The sequence below is a fragment of the Gymnodraco acuticeps genome, unplaced genomic scaffold, assembly GCF_902827175.1.
Source record: "Gymnodraco acuticeps unplaced genomic scaffold, fGymAcu1.1, whole genome shotgun sequence".
In the NCBI taxonomy this organism is placed as follows: Eukaryota; Metazoa; Chordata; class Actinopteri; order Perciformes; family Bathydraconidae; genus Gymnodraco; species Gymnodraco acuticeps.
In genome coordinates, this window is record NW_022992190.1 from 149,045 (window position 1) to 172,106 (window position 23,062).

General features: G+C 39.8%; 1 protein-coding gene across 13 annotated transcripts in view; it reads left to right on the top strand.

The window, feature by feature from the left end:
• LOC117539159 (LIM zinc-binding domain-containing Nebulette-like) overlaps positions 1–22,709 on the top strand; it is an 82,687-nt gene extending 59,978 nt beyond the window's left edge. For 10 of the 13 annotated variants that reach the window (XR_004567955.1, XR_004567958.1, XR_004567960.1 and 7 more), the window contains 19 exons: positions 77–184; positions 2,399–2,509; positions 3,064–3,174; positions 4,996–5,106; positions 5,207–5,308; positions 5,963–6,061; positions 6,153–6,266; positions 7,433–7,537; positions 7,937–8,041; positions 8,125–8,232; positions 8,345–8,455; positions 8,720–8,830; positions 8,941–9,039; positions 9,400–9,504; positions 10,056–10,160; positions 10,310–10,402; positions 10,931–11,023; positions 11,109–11,386; positions 11,870–12,031. Coding sequence is in view for 3 of the 13 variants with exons in the window: in XM_034205179.1 (XP_034061070.1) it covers positions 77–184; positions 2,399–2,509; positions 3,064–3,174; positions 4,996–5,106; positions 5,207–5,308; positions 5,963–6,061; positions 6,153–6,266; positions 7,433–7,537; positions 7,937–8,041; positions 8,125–8,232; positions 8,345–8,455; positions 8,720–8,830; positions 8,941–9,039; positions 9,400–9,504; positions 10,056–10,160; positions 10,310–10,402; positions 10,931–11,023; positions 11,109–11,294 (1,977 nt within the window). In the remaining 10 variants the exon portion in view is untranslated. Of the gene's footprint in view, positions 1–76; positions 185–2,398; positions 2,510–3,063; positions 3,175–4,995; positions 5,107–5,206; positions 5,309–5,962; positions 6,062–6,152; positions 6,267–7,432; positions 7,538–7,936; positions 8,042–8,124; positions 8,233–8,344; positions 8,456–8,719; positions 8,831–8,940; positions 9,040–9,399; positions 9,505–10,055; positions 10,161–10,309; positions 10,403–10,930; positions 11,024–11,108; positions 11,387–11,869; positions 12,048–20,205; positions 20,373–20,535 lie in introns of those variants that run through there. The other 3 variants (XM_034205179.1, XM_034205180.1, XM_034205183.1) reach the window with 3 other exon arrangements.
• Positions 22,710–23,062: the final 353 nt, after the last annotated feature.

The following is a 23,062-nucleotide window of genomic DNA, read 5'->3' on the forward strand; positions in this document are numbered from 1 at the left end:
CAACTCCCCTCTAACAGTTTTTATGACAATAAGAAATATATTTACATATTTGATCTGTTTAATATATCTCTGGTAGACAAAGTACAAGAAGGACAAAGAGGATCTTCCCAACACGTTGTTCTCTCTGCTGCCGGAGACTCTGGAGACTCAGTTTGTGAAAGAGATGTCTGAGACACACAGCGAGGTGAGAAACACACACATCCAAAACACACTGTGTGAATATTTCAATGTGTGTTTGTCTGGAGAAGCCACTTTGTGCTTTGAGTTTGATTTGTTCTCGTTCTCAAACAGTACAGATTAATAATTCACCACAGGAGTCAGAACTGATGAACCATTTTTATGGGAACTTTCCAAACACTGTGATGAAAAGATGCCTGCATGTCATTAACATTTTATACTTATACATTGTAAGTACTAAGTAACATTTATTTTTTACTTCTATTTAAAGAGCCTGTGACAGCATCCCAACAACTGTTGTGCAATGAAATATTGGGCTACTAGTCATCTCGAACCGTCAGTTTAAAAAAGAAGGTGCGATACCGTTCCAATAAATATCAATAATTTCGAACATCGCGGGAAATTCCTTCGATTCATTTTGAAGTTTTGGGGGAAGCCGGAAGTGACGTCAATGCGGGAACGCTTCACTGTGCGGCGAGAGAGCCAAACACGGACAAAGTGTGTTGTCATGCGTAGAAATGGTGAATTACTGAGTTTAGGCACGTTAATAACGTTTTAATGAAGTTGACTACAGTATATTCATATTTGTCAGTGCTTTCATGTCAATTCGGCGAACATAAACAGAAATGATCGTGGTGAAGATGATGATTACATTAGGATTACAAATCGGTAGTGAGAGCTGCTGAATTTCCTCCAGTCGGATGTGATATAAAATCGATTATTGTTGTAGTTGTAAACTCAAGTGGATGAAACTACATTTATTAGTGCTTTCATGTCAATTCGGCGAACATATGATACATTAAATGATCGTGAGGATGATGACTAAAAATCGTTTGTTTGAGCCGGTCTGCATTTCCTGATGAAAAAACAAACCGATGCTTTTTATAGTTGTACACCAACATGGATTAAACGTGTGGTTTTTTTACCACAATGTTGGGGAAATTAATGGATAAAATGCACGGATTATTATTATTATTCCCACTCCGATCGGGACACTAGGTCCACCGTTTCCCCGCAGCGAGGCTCCCCCCGTTGACAGTTTACGTGGGCTGGGTGCAGTGGCGGACTGGCCATCGGGACGAATCCCGATGGGCCGGTACCGAAGTGGGCCGGTCGGATAAGTCACTAGCACATCCCCCACTCCCCCCGTTGACAATTTACTAGCGGTACCGAAGTGGGCCGGTCGAGAGTCCCGGGATGATTTTTAGTCCCAGTCCACCACTGGCTACATGACCGAATGATCGCCCATATTGACGCACCTAATTCCTAAACTTCTAACAGATACAACATAAACCGATCCTTCAGCCTCATATGAGCTCTCAGACACGTTCAAAATTAAACTGTCATCGCTGTCTGAGCTTGCTGCTGTGTGCGCCATCGTGCGTTTACATGCAGATGCTGGGATCCTGAACGGTGCAGCTGGAGCGCTGTGCCCGCAATGACGTCACACATCATTTGGCGGGATTTGAAGAATCCCCGAGCAGATCCAGGAAATGGTCAACATTGAAGGGCAGATTAATGTTATCAAAGTACAAATATCCAAAATCAGTTCAGTAACGATTTTCAAGGGGACAATATTTATCACAAATTGCCTGCAGGACATTAAAGTGTTACAATGTGAAAATAATTTATTTCACAAATATCACAACTTAATGGTTTTAAAGCGAATTTCAATAAATACTTAATCAGATTCTATGTCTGTATTTGTCAGAATAAGTATACATTTATTTCAAACTGTTTTATATTATCAGCAACAATGTTTATATATTATCAAAGGAATAGTTGACAGAAAAGGAAATGTTTAAAGTGCTCAATGGTCGCAGAAAAAAGGTTTTCTATCAAATGAACTTATTGTGTCTTCAGTAAAAATGCATTCAAATATTAACTAGTGACTGTACTTGAAGCAGCATAACCTTTCAACGTGCAGGGGATGCTAAAGCAAGTTTAAGTTTTATGATTAAAAAGCCACGAGAATAGAGATCAAGCAAGCTAAAATAAACTAAAACAGGTATTAAATACAAGAATAGAAGTAACAGTGCTGTAAGATAATAGAAGTAATGATTTGATTTAATTAAAGGCCCGACAGTAAAATATGACAAAAGGAAATGTTGTGTTGCTCACGTCCACGCAGAGTGCCAGCAGCAGCAGTATTGTGTTTTCACTCTGAGCATAATATATTATATACAGAATAATATCTAATATTGTTGCTTTGTGTTCGCAGAGTAAATACAAGCAGGCGAGTAAGAAGGAGCTGGGGAACTCTCTGTACTCTGTGTTGCCAGAGACCAAGGACACTCAACACGCCAAAGAGCAGAGTCAGCTGCACAGCGAGGTGCCAACTAGCTTCTAAACCTTTTATCTTCATGCCTTGGATTCTGGTTTTCAGTCCCATATTTGAATAGGGGACAAAGTATGAGATGAGTCATTCTACTTAAAAAACAGTCCTAGCATAGCCATCGTCTGTGTGTATTCAATTGCACTGGCATTAATCATGTTAGATATTTGAAAATGTTATGAGATATCTTTTAAAGAAGTTTAATCTCCCCCATCTCAGCTGTTTGTGTATTAGAATTCTTTTTTATGGTGCATTATTCTTTTTTTCTTTAGTTAAAAACATTACAAACACGATCCATGCTTAGTATTTACTTTACAGATAATTGGAAGTAACTTGACTGGAAAAGCAGAAACAGAGGGAGCAAAGGCCTATGGGAAATGTGGTCCTAATTTAAGCAACCCTAAACCCTCAGCATGAGATACGCACACATTTCTTATTATGAATGCATTGATTTAACGATCCTTCCCCTAAAAACGATTCCAATACCAATCTGCTGATGTGAGTATTAATCCAATACCAATAAATGTTTCTCACGTGTTCCTGTGTTGCAGAAAGCGTACAGGGAGGAGGGGAAGAAGGACGCCGGCTGCAGTCTGTACTCTCAGATGCCTCAAACCATCGAGACGGTGTTCGCCAAAGAGATCGCCAAGACACAGAGCGATGTGAGTCTGTGGTTTCGGGAATCCTTTATTGGTCCAACAGCGGGAAATGAACATCCTTACAACAGAAAATAAACAGTACAGATGAATGAATCGAGCAAAAATAAGTAGGCCAACATTAAATAAAGAAGCTAACACATGTGTATACAACAAAGTTAACTATAAATCGAGCACATGTGACATAATCACAGACACAAAACGAATGAATAGCTTTAAAGTGTGACTGTTATTGCAAAGTGAAAAGGATTCAGGATTTTGTTTTACTCTGTAAAAAAAACATTATTTTTAAGATGCTTTGTGTGTCATTCAAATTGCATAATCCTACACCTGTTTCAAATCGATATTGAAAGTAGATATCTTAAATGATCAGATTCTCTGTAAAGCTTTCTTCAAGCACTAACATTCAAAATAAAAAAGATCTGCTTTATCTGGGGACAGATTGCTATTATTACTATTGTTTGCATAAAATCCCAATAAGAAAAGAGCAGACTTTTTAAATGTGTGTATAAAAGAATAAACATCTTAAAACAAATGTCACACATGCTGAACTGTAGAGATTAGAGCTCAGAGAAGAGCAGCAGGGAAGGAGAGACAATGATTCTTGAGTAAATGAGTCGTATTTAAACACCCCAAGATGCTCTCTGCTTAACACACTCACACAGAGGGAGGTTAGTATCATTTTATGCGCTCAGGCGTTAACACAGAGAGCAGCTGTGTGTTTTCCACCGCCTGAGGACACAGACACTGATCTACACACACACACACACACACACACACACACACACACACACACACACACACACACACACACACACACACACACACAGGTTTTGATACGTAATCTGGGGCAGGCACATGTTTCACTAGATTAGTGTTAAAACTGACACCTCTGAAATGAACACAGGTTATTGGAAATAAATCAAATGTCTCCTTAAACTCTAACATGAGAGTTATGAATCAGCTGTTTTAGGGGCCATTCAGAAAAAGGTCCAAAGCAAACATAAGAAGTGAAGCAACTGCAGGAGTGTTAAATCAGGTGTGTGTGTGTGTGTGTGTGTGTGTGTGGTGTGTGTGTGTGTGTGTGTGTGTGTGTGTGTTGTGTGTGTGTGTGTGTGTGTGTGTGTGTGTGTGTGTGTGTGTGTGTGTATGTGTGTGTGTGTGTGTGTGTGTTGTGTGTGTGTGTGTGTGTGTGTGTGTGTGTGTGTGTGTGTGTGTGTGTGTGTGTGTGTGTGTGTGTGGTCTGATGAGTCTGTGTTTGGGGGGTGATGAAGTGGGACACGCTGCTTTCTGTTTCTGTCTGCTGACCGAGCAATGTGTGGCTAACTGGAGCGTAAGATTACCAGCACACTGTCTGCAGAACTCTCTCTATAGAAACTGATCTGAGACCCGCAGGCTATGAGAGGAAATCAGAGAAAATCATGAGGTGTCTTTGTGGTCAAACTTTATTATCTGTGAAGAGTACCTCAGGAACAAAGAATAATACATCAATACTTGAAGACATTAATATAACTTGACACTTTCTTTTGTATGATATGTGTCTACTTTACGTTTTATTGTATTATATGTAAGAAACAGTAGTAAAAGGTTACTAAAAACAGTACTTAAGTACGATTTGAAGTACTTTAATTTACTCAAAAGCATCTATTACCACCATACAATTCAATTTGAAATCTGCTCATCTAAAGTAAACACAGAAAGCAGCAACTTTAATTTTCACTAAGTTTAATAATCATTTTCCATGCAGTGAATTCCTAATTTTCATTGTTGTAAGCTCTCTTTATTTGTTCTACTCCTTTAATGGTCCTCTATCTTTTCTGTCTGCAGAAGTTTTATAAGGAGAAGTTCAACCGAGACAAGGGGAAGTCGAGCTACACCAACATGGCGACGCTGCCGGAGGTGGAGCACGCCATGGAGGTGAACAGGAACCAGAGCGAGGTGAATACATGCTGTAGTTTCCTTCCAGTAGGCCCGGGTAAAGAACATCAAACCTTAATGTGGTCTCAGTGTCTCTTTGAGTATCCTCTGCTGTTCTCAGGTCAGCTACAGGAAAGGTAGAGAGGAGATGCATCGCTACAGCTCAGAGGCCAACAGACCCGACATCATCAACGCCTCCAATGCTTCGAAGCTGGCCAGCGACGTGAGTGTGTGTGTTGTGTGTGTGCGCCAGGGAGAGTGTGAACATTTCATTTCCATGACAACCGTCTCGTTCACCAGCTGTTCTCAAAGAGGAACCGCAATAAATAAAAGAAAACGTTCTGCTGTTAACACTGAATTGTTCTTATGTAAGAGTGTGTGTGTGTGTGTGTGTGTGTGGCAAACATCCTACACAAGAACAAGTATAGCTTAAATGTTTCAAGATAGCAGCATGAGTTCTGTATCTATTCTGTTTCTCTTTTTAATTATTTGTGAGTTTATGTTATATGTGAGTGTTTGTGTCCTTAAAAGGAATACTACACTCAAGAAAATGATCGTTTGTGTGCCTTTGCTTTCTACATGTTTGTTGTTTGTCTGCACATCCATATAGTGTTGGTTATTTTGTGTTTGTGTATACCTGTTTTGTTGGGCTATTTTAACAATTTGTGAGAGTGTGTGTCCATAAATGCATGTCTTTCTGCATTTATTATGAAACATCTGTGTACGTGTTGGTGTGTGTTCCAACAATTTAAATGTTGTAATCTTTATATACTGTAAATAGTTGTGTATTTGTATTTCTCCTCATCCACATATTTTCATCGTGTGTGTGTGTGTGTGTGTGTGTGTGTGTGTGTGTGTGTCTATGGTATTTCTATAGGTAGCCTATAAGAGTAAGCAGCATGTTTACAGTGACGGCTTTCTTCTGGCGCGGACTGACATCCAGCATGCCAGGGAGGTGTCAAAACTGGCCAGCCAGGTAACACACACCCACACACACACACAGCCTACCCAGCATGCATTGTTCAGATTCCTAGATGATAGTTAACCTCTATGTGTTTTCCCTGCAGGTGAAGTATAAGGAGAACTTTGACAAAGATTTAAAGGGCCAGCGTCCGTGTTACAACCCTCTGGACTGTCTCTCCTTCAAACACACACAAGCCGCTTCTGCCCTGGCCAGCCAGGTGAGGAAATTAAACACACTGAAACTTCAATGATACTTACAGGTTCTGTTCCGCTGAATAATCTCCACATATTAACACCATTTAATGTTTTTTGGAATTTAAAAGATAACAATAGGACATGGGGAAACTACAGCACAGTCACATAATTCACATTTAACTTTTAGTCTGTTCATTTGACAAACAAATCAAGGGCAGGATTTTCTGTGGTGAAGCAGCAACACTTTATTAACCAAAAATATAATTGTAATTTTATTTAATCATCCAAGTGTGTCTCCCAAAAGACATGCTTGTTATTGTGTTTGAAAAGATCTCACCAATCTGAATCGTTTCCTCCATGTTTAAATCATCAAGAAAACATGAGTTTAAGAGGAACAAACTGTGTCTATGTGTGTTTGCAGGAGTGTGTGTCTGTTCAATTAAGTCTGTTGTGTGGATGTAACCATGGCTACCTTTATAAGGCAAATGGAGAGGGATTGTAGGATGAGAGCTGGATAAGTTTAAGAGGTTACACACGCACACACACAGATACACACCCACGCATTTATACACACACAAAGAACAGCATCAGACACATGCAAATGCATATAAATATGACGAAGCAGTCACACACACGGTTTTATTCTGCTTGTTGCCCACACAGCCTCAAGAGCTTTCCCTCTCCACAGCGTTATGTAACATCTTGTTGTGTTGAACGCTGCCTGGTGTTCACGCTGAGCTGCTTTCAGAAAAAGAGACATCAAGCTGCACAGGCAGCTTTCTGAATGCATGTTTTTTTGGGAAAGAATTTGGCAAAAGTCTGGAAGATTTTGGCACTAAATCCGCAAGAAAGGTCCAAAGTGTTTTTTGAGGCTGTGAAACCTGGAGGATGGGTTTATGTTTGCAACCTCTGGAGCTACTCTTAAGAGAGTCTTATTTTAAGCAAAAATCATAAGGGTGAGGCCTTTAACTCTTCAAAATCTATAACCAGAAACATAATAACTCACACCTTGTGATAATGTCTGGAAATGTTCAGTATTTCCTTGGAGTTCTCACCAAAATCTGCTCCCCTTTACTCCCCTGTTGCGAATGAAGACTCTGATGACAGAAACTATTTAGACTCGATCTGACAATGAAGTATACATCGTATCATATCATCGTACTGATCTGTATAGTGTTGTGTCCTGCAGGTGAAATATAAGATGAACCAGAAGCAGAAGCCAGAGTCTTCCTCAGACCTGCCCAACCTGCTCAACCTGGAGCACGTCCTGCACGCCAGCAAGCTGCAGAGCAACGTACGACACACACTGCCACCAACACCTTAGTTATACCTTATTTAACCAATTCCTTGTAATTTGTTGATGTATTGCTACTCCAATGACCAGGAACACGTAACAATCTTTCCTCTTGATCTTTTCTGGTGTTTCAGGAGCAAGTGTTTTTTATTGGGAGATATCCTATACATATTTGACAGTTCTCCTAAAGAGGTTTCCCAAAAGCCACTTCACATATATATGATAACAATTATTTATAGTTTACCTGTTTGAGAATGTTTTGGAGGTTTAAAGAAGGTACATTATTACATTTTGTACCATTTTTAAGGATTCTAAGAGGCTTGAATAGGTGAAGGCATCCAGTATTTGACTTGTTTTAAGGATTTAAGAGGCTTGCAAATGTATTTGTATGTGTGTCAGGTGGAGTATAAGAAGAAGTATGAGCAGTCCAAGGGTCAGTTCCACACGGCAGTGGACACGGCGGAGCAGATTCACCACAGAGAGAACGCCACGCTGCACAGCCAGGTCACTGCTGACTCCTCTTCTTCTTCTTCATCATCTTCTTCTTCTGTTCTTCAGTAATGACTTATCAGTGTGTGGTGTTTCAGGTGAAGTACAGAGAGGAGTATGAGAGGAACAAAGGTCGCTCTCAGATGGAGTTTGCAGACACAGAGCACTACAAAGTGTCTAAAGAAGCTCAGAAGATGCAAAGCGAGGTAAAACTCTCTTCTTCCACTCTGCTCTCTGAAGTGCTGACATTTGAGAATTTAGAAGATGATTAAACGTGTAATAACAGAATCACTATTATTTGTTGTGTGTCTCGCTCAGAGGGAGTATCGGAAAGATCACGATGAGCAGATGAAGGGGAGAGCCTCGATGGACGTAGACCAGACCCCTGGATACATCACAGCCTGCCACGCCAGCAGCCTGATGAGCCAGGTAACACACACACACACACACACACACACACACACACACACACACACACACACTATTCAGTACTTTTAACGATTTTAAATGCTTGAAAAGGTGAAGATAATCAGTATTTAACTTCGTATAAAAAATGTATTATTTTTTAGGATTTTAGAGGCTAGGAAAGTTGGAAATATTCCGTATTTTACTTGTTTAAAGGATTTTTAGGGGCCTGAATAAGTGAAAGTATGGGACTTTGTGTTGATGTCTGTGTTCTTGGTGTGTGTGCAGAAGGAGTACCGCAAGGATATGGAGCGGGACATCGTGGGGAAAGGCATGGAGCTGAGCGCTGACGTCCTCGACATGCAACGAGCCAAGAGAGCCTCAGAGATCCAGAGCCAGGTGTGTGTGAGCTTTTTGAACAATGAAAGCTGTATGAAGTTGTCATACATAAGAGGACAACAGCTGTGATGACAACACTTGAGCTAAGTGTTTGTGTGTCTGTGTTTCAGAGATCCTATAAGCAGAAGGAGACAGGAAGCTCCTTCGGGACAGTGACAGACACTCCTGAGCTGCTCCACGCCTCCTACCTCAAAGACATGTACAGTCAGGTGTGTCTCTCTGTCTGTCTGTGTATGTTAATTATATTGTACGAAATAGTAATATATTTCATGGTGTAGAAATATAAGGTAGCAGAAAATACTCAATTAAAGTACCTATAAATTGTTCTTATGCAACACTGAACCCACCTGTAAATATATTTGGTTTGCAGTAAAAACACGAGGTATTGATAATGAGTCAATCATCAATCAAACTTTATTTATAAATCACCTTTTGACCAAATCAATTGCTCTTCAAAGTGCTTTATATAATCTTAAATTAGGATGTTCAAAATATAAATGTTTGTCTATTGTCGTCACAGACAGTTGACAAACATGATGAGATAAAGTGTGTTTCTGTCTCTCCTGCAGAAGAAGTATAAAGACGAAGCGGAGCGTCTGAAGGGTCGCTACAGTCTGACCTCAGAGACCCCCGAGATGGAGAGAGTCAGAAACAACCAGAGGCACATCAGCTCTGTGAGCACACACACTTCATTTGTTACACACACACCTTTATTATATACTGCTTGGGGGGCCATTTACTTACTACTATCAAATCCTTCTAGCAATATATCTCTAATTAAAGAAATGGCTTTAGATTCAACCTAATTCTCAAACCGTTGGACTTTTCCACATATTGAATTAAAGATATTAGGCCATCCCTTAAATGCAAAGGTTTATTTGTATGTTTAGCTTGAAAAAGAGAGAAAAAAGCATGTTTTTGTTTTACATGGGGTTCATTTACACTTCCTGCATACAGTATTGTTTTGTAAGGAAAGCTTTCTGGGAATACAATAAAAAATGTTTGTGTAGGCTTTATGAAAAAGCGCTTCTCAGACCGTTATAAAAGGACAAGAAGTGGAAAATGTGCCTGCTAAAAGATTGAGCTTGGATGGTTTTATGTGTTTTTATGTTTATATTTCATCCTCTGAACCTTTACAAGGATTGAACATATTCTGTTCCCTGTAATGCACCCTCACTGAGTGTTTTTCTGTTCATATTTTATGTTTGATATGTTCTCTGTGTAGCTGCGGTACTGCTGGGACTCTCGTCTGATGCGAGGCCTCCTGTCTTCAGTCACAGAGACACCGGAGATCGTCCTCGCCAGAGAGAACAGCAAGAGGATCAGTGACGTACGTATACATCACATTCACTCATTGAGAATTTGAAAATCAGGGTCCAGGATATAAAGTGAGCATGCAGTTACTGATACTAATAAACAGCCCTCTGTTCCACATCTCAGACCTTAAAAAAGTGACATGCTGTGTGTGTCTGTGCTCAGGTGCAGTACAGAGAGGGGGTGGGGAGCGGCACCTCCGTCAGCGACACCCCTGAGATGGAGAGGGTCCGACGCAACCAGGAGAACATCAGCTCAGTGAGGAAACACACACACGCACACACAAAAACAGATCATTTATAAAGAGCAGCATACTAATCAGAGAGAGGCGTGTGTGTGCGTGTGTGTGCGCGCGGACTGAATGAATACACAGAAAAGTGAGCAATAACTGTGTGTGTGTGTGTTTTGCAATGTCATTAGCAGCTGTTAGCTGACTGTGCAGAACAATCATACATTCAGGGGGCAGGATACTCACACACACACACACACACACACACACACACAGACAGACAGACAGACAGACAGACAGACAGACAGACAGGAAAATATATTGTTACAGGGCATACCCAACAAAGTACAATACGGTAACAAACATATTATGTCAGAGGAAAAAAAAGGTAAAGAAATGAATGAACATAATTGTATCAGATACAGAACAGTTCATCATTAATTGTCATATCTAACTGGATCATCATTAGTAAAGGTGTGGGAAAAAATACAAAATATCCTGCAGTCTAATTCTGCATAATACATAACATATATATCATTGTTTTTCTGGGTCTCCAGGTGAAGTACAGGCAGAGTGCAGTGAAGGCCTGCAGCGTCGGAGTGACTCCTGAACTGGAGAGAGTCAAACAGAACCAGGAGAACATCAGCTCGGCAAGACACACACACGCACACACGTGCACACCACAACACACACTTTATTCAAACTAAAATAAAACTCATATACTATAATCTGCAGGTGAAGTACCAGCGGGGGCTGCAAGAGCTGAGGGGGCGGAGCTGCAACGAGCTCGACACACCTGAGTACCGCCGAGTCAGGAAGTCACAGGACACCATCTCCATGGTAGCGGCTGCGTTGCCGAGGCTCCCCCTTGAGATGTGGGCGGAGATAACAAGAGTGACATGGCACAGGAGGCTGGACTGAGGCACCGATACTAAAACAGTGCACTGAGTGTGTGTGTGTATTTTAGTGTGTGTGTGTCCACTTAAGCTCCAAGAAGACAGGGGTTACGGACTGTACGTATGTTTTTAAGAGTTTGTTTTAAGTTTGTAATTAAGAATTATGGCAGACCATTTAATTGAAATGTTGACGAAATGGCAATATGGACAAGTGCAATATCCTGAAACTCCAGCTTTAAAAAAAAGTTTCTGGAATGGTTGCTTCCATTTGGTTAAGGTCTGAGTTGAGAAACAGTGAACTCATCCTTCAGAAGTGTGAAAGACTGTGGGTATGGACTTATGCATGAGCGTGTGTTCATAATAAAATATTTTAAAAACAGTGTGTGTTGTATTTGCTCACTGACCAAATGCCCCCTGACCTGTGTGTGTGTGTGTGTGTGTGTGTGTGTGTGTGTGTGTGTGTGTGTGTGTGTGTGTGTGTGTGTGTGTGTGTGTGTGTGTGTGTGTGTCTAATATCTAACATTAATAACTGTATTAACTCTTTATATTTCTAATTTCCATGTCACTCACTAGTGTGTTTTGGGGTATTCCCTCCGACAGGCGAAGTACCACGAGGAATTTGAGCGTGCGCGGGGCCGAGGCTGCACGCCGGGATTGGATGAGCCCAGCATGGAGCGCTACCAGAGAGCCAATCAGATGATAGGAGAGGCGGTGTACGGCAAAGGGATGCACCCCCAAGGCATGGAGACGGACAGACGGCCGGGGGGCATCATCGTAGGTCAGTGACCCCGACTCAGATCCAACCCCCACCATTTTTTGGTAACCTATATTTGTTGAAATAATAGGTATCTTCAGCAACATCTCTGTCAATCAAACTTTTACTTTTGCTTCTCTCCAGGTTACAGGATGTGTCGATCTTGTGACATTTTTTAACCTTTAACTGTTTTCAGGCAAGGTTATCAGATCCAGACTTGATAATCATCTTCTTTCATAACAGCTCAAATAACTGTTTTTAGGTGAAGTGCATGCTTGCTCCTGGGGAACCATTGCATTATATATATATGTGTCCCCATGTCGTCTAATCGCAGTGAGTCTCCTCCAGGCATGAGAATCACTCACCTTTCGGCGAAATTCGCCGTTTTGAATCCAAAATAGGTCGTTTGTGTGATTCATGTAGATCTGCAATACAAATATTTTTGGGGTATGGGGGGGGTCTGGGACCCGGAGTAATCTGCGGCCGCGAGCTGTTATGTGCCATCATGACACGCATGGTGTTCTTTTTTTATATATTATAATGCAGCGCGAGCTGTGTGCTCGAGTCTTCCTGCCTGTCGGCTCTGCTGCTCCGCGATGATGGTCTAGCTTCAGCAGCCACATTACGGGTGCGTTCGTTAATATTAACTGTGGTTCGGAGTCACTGTGGCACAGACTGGACCGCTGGTGAACAGCTGTTAGAACGGGCCGTTCAGGTGTTCAGAGCAGAGCTCCCTGTCGGAGCGCAGAGCGTGATGTAAACTGAAAAGTTTTTCTGTCGCAATATTATCGTTGAGCTAGCTAGCATACATTGTCACTATCTGCTAACGTTAGCTTTAGCCTTCGTTTTCTAATAGTTTTTCATAGGCTATAAACCAGGGGTACCCAACCAGTCGATCGCGGGGAGATTCCCAGTCGATCGCGATATGTGTCTAAAAATAGAACAACAATATTCTGTTTTATCGTTAATGTCCTATAACATAATCTTCCTGTGCCAGAATAATGCACTTGAACGCATCAAAGCTTTGTGATTGGCCGGCGTGACCCCATGTGTCGGGGCGTGGCTGGTGGGCAGTGCACTAGTTCGCTGACGTTGTTGTCCGACCTTGTCAACAGGAGTGACAGTCCGCACACACACAAGACCGCAATTATGGCAGAAGCAAAAAAGCCCAACATATATAATTTTCACTCCGAGTGGGAGGATGATTATTTTTGTATCTATTCCAATTCAAAGTCCATCTGTCTCATCTGCAATGCGAGCGTGGCTTTATCGAAGAATAGTAATTTAGGAGCGGCATTTCAAAACAGTGCACAAACGCTACGAGACGGAATTCCCTCCTAATTCTGCCCTACGCTCCAAAAGGGGAGGGGCCTGAAAGGACAGCTAAATGCACAGCAGTCCATTTTCACCAGGCCCAACAACAAGAGCAAGGCTGCTACCATAGCATCTTATCGTGTCAGTCACGTTCTTGCGAAACACATGAAGTCTTTCCAGGCTGAAATGACTGAGGGGGCTGTTCAAAAATCCTAGGGGGCGACTTTTTTTTCACAACAACGAAAAATACTGGCAATGTAATGAATTGACACACCAAGTTTTTTTCATTCTCACTGCTCTACAATCTCTTTGCTTCTTTATTTGTATTCCGGATTGACCCCTCTCATTCTGTTCTTTTCATCTGATCTTTAATAATAGATAGTACATTATTAGATGCCTGCACTTTGTTAGTCACGTTAACAGACTAACATTGATTTCCTCAATTTATAAATGGACAGGCTTTGTAATTATACCATAACCTTTTCTCCTCTATCCCTTAACTCGTCTTCCTATACAGATTTATTTACTTACTATCTACTCTAGTCATGTCAGGATTAAAGACAAATTAATCTGGTTGATTTTTTATTTTCAGGATTGAATGTTCAAACCAAGACCTAAAACCTGGCATTCCATAAGAAAGTGACTAATATATAAACCAAATGTAATATTGGATCAAATACTACACCAAATGGACAGACACAGATTACAAATCCGTCACTAGATGTCGCTCATTGTACCAATACGGTTTATATAATAACATATTATTATTATAGTAAAAGGGCTCGCCCTACACAGGCAGCCCTAAATAATAACAGGTAAGCATCATGTGTGGTGCTATCTGTAGTTGTCTTATTTTTTGTCGATTTCATCTCGTTTTCACAGAGCTGTGGAAATGAATTTCTCCCTGGGGGCAATAAATCTAATTTAATATTCAATCCCACACTTGGCGATTGAGAACATACATTCGTAATTTACCTCGTTTAAATCACTTTTGTTCTAATACTATGGATTTAGTTGACACTACTAGCCGACTTTCTTTTGTCCAATATTTTGCGGGAAGGTACATTGAATTAGAAGCTTCTTATTATACATCCATGGGTAGAAGAAGAAGAAGTAGAAGAAGTAGAGGTAGAAGAAGAAGAAGTAGAGGTAGAAGAAGAAGAAGTAGAGGTAGAAGAAGAAGAAGTAGAGGTAGAAGAAGAAGAAGTAGAGGTAAAAGAAGAAGAAGTAGAGGTAAAAGAAGAAGAAGAAGGAGAGGTAGAAGAAGAAGAAGTAGAGGTAGAAGAAGAAGAAGTAGAGGTAAAAGAAGAAGAAGTAGAGGTAGAAGAAGAAGAAGAAGAAGGAGAGGTAGAAGAAGTAGAGGTAGAAGAAGAAGAAGTAGAGGTAGAAGAAGAAGTATTAGAAAAAGAAATACACTAACGCTACAAACAGGCACAACACTGTTACTCTGTTTTTACTGACATGTAACATTTTATTTCACCTTGCTCTATGTTTTTTAACGCACATTCCGAAAATGGGGACTTTGCCCGGAAAACAGGGACGTTTTGGTCCCCCATCCGACTGTGTTTACAGCTAAGCACACATGCTAACATTAATTAAGACTACAAGCTCACTTGGGGTTGAGGCTTGTTTACACGTTGCTTGACTGCCTGCCCACATATCTGATCTAAACATAGTAACGTGTGTTGGGGAAAATAATTATTTTAAGTTATTTAATAATTGTGACATTTATTTAACTTTTCGATGGCTGAATGATGCTCAAAGTGAGGGGGCAAATAAAACAACTTCGGGGCAATGCCCCCTTTTGCCCCCTCGTGGAGCCAGGCCCGAGTCTTTCAAAGATGGCAAAGTTGTGAAAGAAGCTTTCCTGGAGGCTGCCGACGCGCTTTTTGGGGACAGTAAAAATAACAGTAGCATTTCAACAGGTTTTTGATATAATAAAAACTCAAGTTAGATACCGTTATTAATCAGCTGTAAGTTTTTGTTTGTTTGAACTTATTCATTATAATTATTGTACAAAATGGTATAAGATAAAGATAAAGGTTATAGTCTATTATCAATTCAGGTTAAGTTAAGAAACTAGTGTTGCTTGCATCCTATTTTAAAGGCATTTATTTTTATACTCTACTAAATGCAACAAAAAAAGGGTTTGATTCTATTAATTTAGTCTTTTTTATTGCACTTTGGCAGCAGATTCCTGTAGCTTCAGATCTGAGTTGTCTTATTAGTAAGCCTAATTTATACTTTTGTAGCAACACTACTCAGTTTTACACAAGTAGAAGTGTGTATTTACCTGGTAGTAGGCTGTCAGTAATGGCTACGCCTGGACGCTTGGACTGGTAGATCTCGGCAGACTGGCAACTTTAAAAGTAGCTCTCGGTTCAAAAAAGGTTGGGCACCCCTGCTATAAACGGAGGTGGTATAAGTATAGATCTTGTACTTGAGTAAAAGTAGAAGTACTCAGATTTTGTACTTGAGTAAAAGTAGAAGCACTCAGATCTTGTACTTGATTAAAAGCAGAAATACTCAGATCTTGTACTTGAGTAAAAGTAGAAGTACTCAGATCTTGTACTTGATTAAAAGTAGAAGTACTCAGATCTTGTACTTGATTAAAAGCAGAAATACTCAGATCTTGTACTTGAGTAAAAGTAGAAGTACTCAGATCTTGTACTTGATTAAAAGCAGAAATACTCAGATCTTGTACTTGAGTAAAAGTAGAAGTACTCAGATCTTGTACTTGAGTAAAAGTAGAAGTACTCAGATCTTTTACTTGATTAAAAGTAGAAGTACTCAGATCTTGTACTTGATTAAAAGCAGAAATACTCAGATCTTGTACTTGAGTAAAAGTAGAAGTGCTCAGATCTTGTACTTGAGTAAAAGTAGAAGTACTCAGATCTTGTACTTGAGTAAAAGTAGAAGTACTCAGATCTTTTACTTGAGTAAAAGTAGAAATACCCGAGTGTAGGAATACTCTGTCACAGTAAAAGTACTGCATTCAAAATGTTCCTCAAGTGAAAGTAGAAAAGTATTCTCATCAAAATATAGTGAAAGACAGTAAAAGTATAGTCGTTGTGCAGATTGGTCCATTTCAGAATAATATATATTAGGGCTGTGCGATTATGGCAAAAATCATAATCACGATTATTTGGGTCAATAATTGATATCACGGTTATTTTGACCATTTATTGAACTTTAAAACAAATAATATTTGACCAATAAACAAGATCAACAAATATGTTGGAGCGCACTTCCAAAACCATACTAAACATATATTATTAATATGATAAATAAAAATAAATTAGACCAAAATAAATGAAATCAAACATGTTGCAGTGCACTGTCACAACCTACTGAAAACTCCTTAACATATAGCCAACATTTTGGTAAAACATATTCAACATATTCCACTCAGTTAAACGTTGAAGGCTGGCCAACCGTCATGGTCCAGAAGTAACAGGAAATAAATGTTGAACTACAATTTAAGACCAAATAAAAATGTTTAGGCCACCATGGCAAATGCTGGTAGGGCTGCTCGTGTCATCTCTTAAAGATTTTTTGCAAGAAATACCAGCCTGTTTACATGGTCTGGTTTCAGAGATGAGCGCAGGCAGGTGACAATATTGCCACCTGTACTGAAGACCCTCAGCCACGCCCCGACACATGGGGTGACGCCGGCCAATCACAAAGCTTTGATGCGTTCAAGTGCATTATTCTGGCACAGGAAGATTATGTTACAGGACATTAACGATAAAACAGAATATTGTTGTTCTATTTTTAGACACATCTCGCGATCGACTGGTTGGGCACCCCTGGGCTAGACCATAGGACTGTTGTGGTAGCAAAGTAGTCAGCTGAAGCCACATCTCTCTCAACTTCCCCACGGCATTTGTCATATAGCGCAGGCAGCGCAGACCTGCTGAAATAATACCGAGACGGCATCGCGTAACGCTTGTCCAACGTGTTGACAAGTTGCTTAAAGCCCTGGTTGCTAACAGTGCTAACTGGGCACATATCTTTAGCGATGTGAAATGTAATGGCACCTGTAATATCTCTGTGTCTCTGCGAGCTCGTCGCGTAGGCCGTTGCTCTGTACAATGCGTCCTGAATCGATGACTGTGATGATGTGGTGGATGAAGTCGAGTGGGCATCTGCTTTTTGTTGTATTACTGCCCGGTCGTATTGCACTTTGTGGTTGTATTTCAGATGATTAAAGAGATTGGTTGTGTTAGCGTGTGGTGCCAACACAACCTGGTAACAAATCCTGCACTGTACTTTGTCGGACTCCTGAAAGCCAAAGTACTTCCAAATAGTGGAAATAGTTGTACCCTTCTTTTTAACGAGTTGCTGCTCTTGATCTGACATCTTCGCTCGCGCTGAACACTCACAACACATGTCACTCCCACGTGGCCGAGTGGGCTTTTAGGAGGGGCGAAAGCGCACCCAGCAAAATAATCGTATTTTGTCAATTATGCTGTTTTCATAATCGTCGCAAACCATAATCGTAATCGCGATTAAAATACGATTAATTGCACAGCCCTAATATATATGATATGTTTTATAATGATTGATCATGAAAGTGTTCTCAAAGCTGGTAAAGGTGCAGCTAGTTTGAAGTACTTTGTATACTGCAGGGTAGCTTGTGGATTTACTCCAGGTGGAACTAAAGTCTGATTCAACACTTGATTAGATTTCACATCATTCATCCAGATCTGTGAAGTAACTAAAGGTATTAAATACATGTAGTGAAGGAAAAGTACACCATTTACCTCTGAACTGTAGAGGAGAAGAAGAACAAAGTAGCAAAACATTGAAATACTTAAATTAAGTACAAGTATCTCAAAATTGTACCCAAGTAGGCTATAGTACTTGAGTTTATGAATGTAGTTACTTTACACCAGATGCCATAAAGATAGAAAGACTACGCCTTGCACAGAGGCATGACAATAGATTTTCAAAATGCTCAACAGTGCTGCCAAAATTATAAACTGACTGCTACACAATTAAAATAAATGTTTTTATATATTTCTATTAGATGTGACTCTTTAGCGTTTCTGTTATTATTAACACTGCTGCTTTAGTTGTTCTGACTGCTAACATCCTGTTATTCCTCATTTTAAAGCCGATATTCTGTGGGGTCGGGGGGCTCGGGTCCTGGTCACCTTTACCATACCTGATGAGTTTGCATCCCTGATAATACTTAGTAAGGAGGCCATAATATTTTTGACTCATGGCTGAAGTTAAGTTTCTCCAGCTCTCCCCAGGTTGGCAAAAAAATGCATCTCAAAATGCATCAGATTGATGCTTTAAAATATGGAATATTCAAAATGTTCTTCCGGGGGAGCATGCCCCCGGACCCCCCTAGAGGGATAATATCCTTCTCACCTTTTTCACCCCTGACCCGTTTTCATGCCTGCTCCTCTCATGAGCTTTCCCTCCCCTCTAAGACCTGAAGGTGTGGAGGACAGACCCCGGCTCCATCTTTGACTTCGACCCTCTGGAGGACAACATCCAGTCCAAGAGCCTCCGCAGGATGTCTGGTACTCACCTGACTCCCCTCTAAACAAAATATAATAACAGTGAATGGCGGCTGGAGAAAAACTCACTTTTAGCGCTTTTATTTACAACCACAAAGGCATGAAACAGATCCTGTGCCACTTGTTTTAATTAACATTATTGTAAAGGTTCCACAGCAACTCTGAAAACCCTGACCCATGAAAGACCAACACCTGCATTTAAGAGAGTGTGTGATTTAAAGTCAGGTGAAACTCCTTCCTCTGTGCCACAGAGCTCATTGTTGCTCAATTGTTGTTAAAAACTCACTGTGCTTTGATTTGTCCTGCTGTCACAAATATTCATTTAAAACACCAAGTTTGGATTAATCCACTGCTGGAAATAGTCCCCAACAAATGCACTATTTCTTCCTATTTGTTTGATAATAGTGAGCATGGAGGAGATGTTCTCCTATTTTGGAAATGAATGATAAAAAATGTAATATAAAAAACAAAAAATGACAAGCCTTATCCTTTAAAGTCATGAGCAACTATCCATGTTAAGAAATCATCCTCATTTTTTCCTTGTCTCTTATTTTAATTTCTGTCTCCCCTCCTCTTTATTTCCTGTCTGTCCTGATTGTTTTCCTGTGCTGCCCCCTGCTGGTGTGTTTCTGTCAGAGCGGGCTGACCTGAGCAGGCAGCAGTCGGTCAGCTCGGTGACCTCTGACCTCTGGGACCGCAGTAGCACCAGCACTCCTGGTATCTTCCCTAATGTCCTCTTTCTCACTCAGACTCACACACAGCAGGGTGGAGGCGCAGACAGAGACCCTCGCATGTGTTTCACCGCTGTTTGAAGTCTAATCCCCCCAAAAGCTGAATAATTCACTGTTTTCTTACAGGTTTTGTTTTTTAAATCACAAACAATCACTTCAACTTCTTATTCTTTTCATTTTGTTTTCCCAATATTTTGATTACATTTCACATTATTTAACTTTATTTTTATTTTATTCTAGAATGGACCAACTGTCACGAACCCAACTTCCCTTAGGTCACATAAAGTTGTCTTATTCTAACCATTTGAAGCATTTTGTTCCCACGTTGTTTGATTTCTAATCCAGGAATGTAAAACGGACTAATTCACCTCCTTCTAACAGGTTGGGTTGTTTGAATCACATACTTTCCCTAAAACTCACAGTGTGCACAGCAGAGGAGGCTCTTGGCTTTATCAGACGGATGCACGATAAGGCAAACTGACTTAGTCGCTCTCTCCATCTGTGTGTGTGTGTGTGTGTGTGTGTGTGTGTGTGTGTGTGTGTGTGTGTGTGTGTGTGTGTGTGTGTGTGTGTGTGTGTGTGTGTGTGTGTGTGTGTGTGTAGCTCCAGTCCTCCCTGGAGCTTACCATCAGCAGCAGCAGCACCACCTGCAGCAGCAGCAGCAGCAACAGCAGCAGCAACAGCAACAGCAGCAGTTTCACGGCTACATGCATCAGACCAGCATGTCCTCCGTCAGATCCGTCACCTCCCCCCCACAGTCAGCCACAATGGTACGTTCCATTTCAGGTAGCCCTCTCTGCAGGAATGTTGAGTAGACAACGATATCATTTTTTTTGGATTTAATGACTAAATTGCATTCTTTTTGAATGGGGCATTTTCTTATTTTAGTTTTGATTTGTGATTTAATTTGAGCTGTCCCTTCTTCTCCTGCAGCGTGTCTACCGGGCGCTTTACGACTACGCGGCTCAGGACCATGACGAGGTTTCCTTCAGGGACGGAGACATGATCGTGAACGCTCAGCACATCGACGAGGGCTGGATGTACGGCACTGTGCAGCGCACCGGCAAGTCCGGCATGCTGCCTGCCAACTACGTGGAGTTCTGCTCCTAAAAAACATGGAGAACAACTAAACCCCCCCTCACTGCGGTAACATCAGCAGTCTGTGATGTTCTCTCGTTGCAGAGACTGTGTTTAAACTACAAAGTTACATCACATACAGACGATTAAGTGGATTTTAAAAGCTGGAATTATTTGCAGATATAAAACTTAAGCAGTTAATATCAAGCTTAAGCAATCATACATGAGGAAATCAATTGCAGACAACACATTAGGAAGTATTTTCAACGTTTTTAGTCAGTTTCTACATCCATAAGAGCAGGAAATAGACAAAAGTAGTGGTGGATCTTAATAAAGTGCATTTACTCTACTGTTGGGTATTTTCATTTTATGCTACTTATACTTTTGCTCCTCTACACTTTAGATGCCAACATTGTGCTTTTTACTCCACTACATTTATCTGATAGCTTTAGGCACTTTACATAATCAGATTACTAGCTAATATAAAACGTATGTATGAAACTTAAACAGTTAATATCGCAGAACATCACAGACTTCTGGTCTCCCCTGGAGATTTTCCTGTGAAGGAGGGAAAGGAAAGTGATGGACAAAGAGAGAAAGTGCAACTTCATGGTCATGTGTACTAGAAATACAAATGCCTGTGCTTTGGCATAGAAAGAGAGAAGAAGAAAATATTTAAATCTAGCAATCAGTCAACAGTCGATGTCAAATATTACAACTAGCGAAGGACGTAAGAGCGGATCGATGCATGAGGAAAGAAAATATGAAGGATTGGAAGCATCTATAACTTTTCTAATGACTTGAAACAAACTATATCAGAATTTTGCCAGAGAAATTAAGATGAGAGTAGTACACACAGGAAGGAAGCAGGGAGCAAACAGGGGATACTAACATTCACATAAGTTACCAAGTGTCTATTGAGCAGTCCCCCCAAAAAGCACTATCCTCCTCTTTTAAAAATAAAAAAATACATAAACAATATGTATTCAATTAAAGAATGGATTTAGAGCCAGAGACATTAAGTCATAAAGTATTTAGACACTGAGTAACACATCGATTTGTTTGTTTTAATTGGGTTATATACAATAAACATATATTACTTTTATACATCAGATTTCTATTTTAAGGATGCCTGAAAAAGGAAGAGAAAGAGTAAAAGTAAAGATAAAAAGAAACAAATTTAAGATGGGACATTTATTTTTAAGAGATCAGTGTGAGAATAGGGGGGAAAGAGGTATTCATAAAGGCGAGATAGAAAGTTACATTATTTTTTTTGGGAATGATGCAACCAAAGGAAGGAGGTCGACGTTAGAAAATAGGTTTAGATTAGGTTTAGATTTCTCAAGTTTAATCTTTAATTATTTATCCTGATTTTGAATTCTTGTTCAGGTGTAGTGTTTTAGTTTTTGAGTTATTTTGACTGATATAATCAGAAGGCACAGCTTCAACACTAACCTCTGTGTTTGTACTGGACTCAACTAACACACTGTGTCTATATTTTAGTTTTTTTAAATTATAAATACAAGTTTTCACGTGTTAATTGAACACACAGTAACAGTTTACGTGGACTTTAATCTGAACAGACGATGTGTGTTCGTCTTGAGATTTCTGTATTAGACTATTTTGATACACGGTCTCTGTTTATGTTTTGGAAAGATATATATTCTATTTTACCTGTTTGTATCCAGTATGTCGTGTTTTTAGGGTTTGTTGTGTGGATTGCATCCTGGAATAAAACGTCACGCTGCCATTGTTTATCATTCTAGCTGGAGAGCATTTTTTACATTATTTCATAAAAACTAAATGCAATAGTTTATTATTTACTGAGTATTCATATGATTTTTGGAAGAGGCATTTTGTTAAATTCAACAATGTAAAGTTTTCGATTTAGTCTATGTCATCACAAGTTTACTACGTTTATTTACATATTATTTGAAAATATATATCATTCAATATCAGTTGTGTTTTTTTTGCCATAATGATAATTGCAGTGTGTTTCATGTGGTAGAAATAAAAATGTGTTAAAAGAAGTGTGGTTATTTATTCAGAATCATACTGTTAATCAGAAGGTATACATTTATTAATATATTACATATTAAACCTCATATACATTAATATATATATTATTCAGATTTTAACGCTTGAATTTATTGGAGAAATTGAATCAATTAATTATTAAGATTTAAGATTCAAGCCAGAAAAATAATAACAATGAAATTCATATTTTATAAAAGAAAATCTGGTGTGTCGAAATCTGTTTCCCCAACAATTTGTGATCACCTTAACTTAGTCTTAACCTGACCTTAACCTCAACCTTTGCTCTAGCAAATACTCTTCTAGAATGATCAAATGTATTAACCCTTAAATATAAAACTTAAATGAT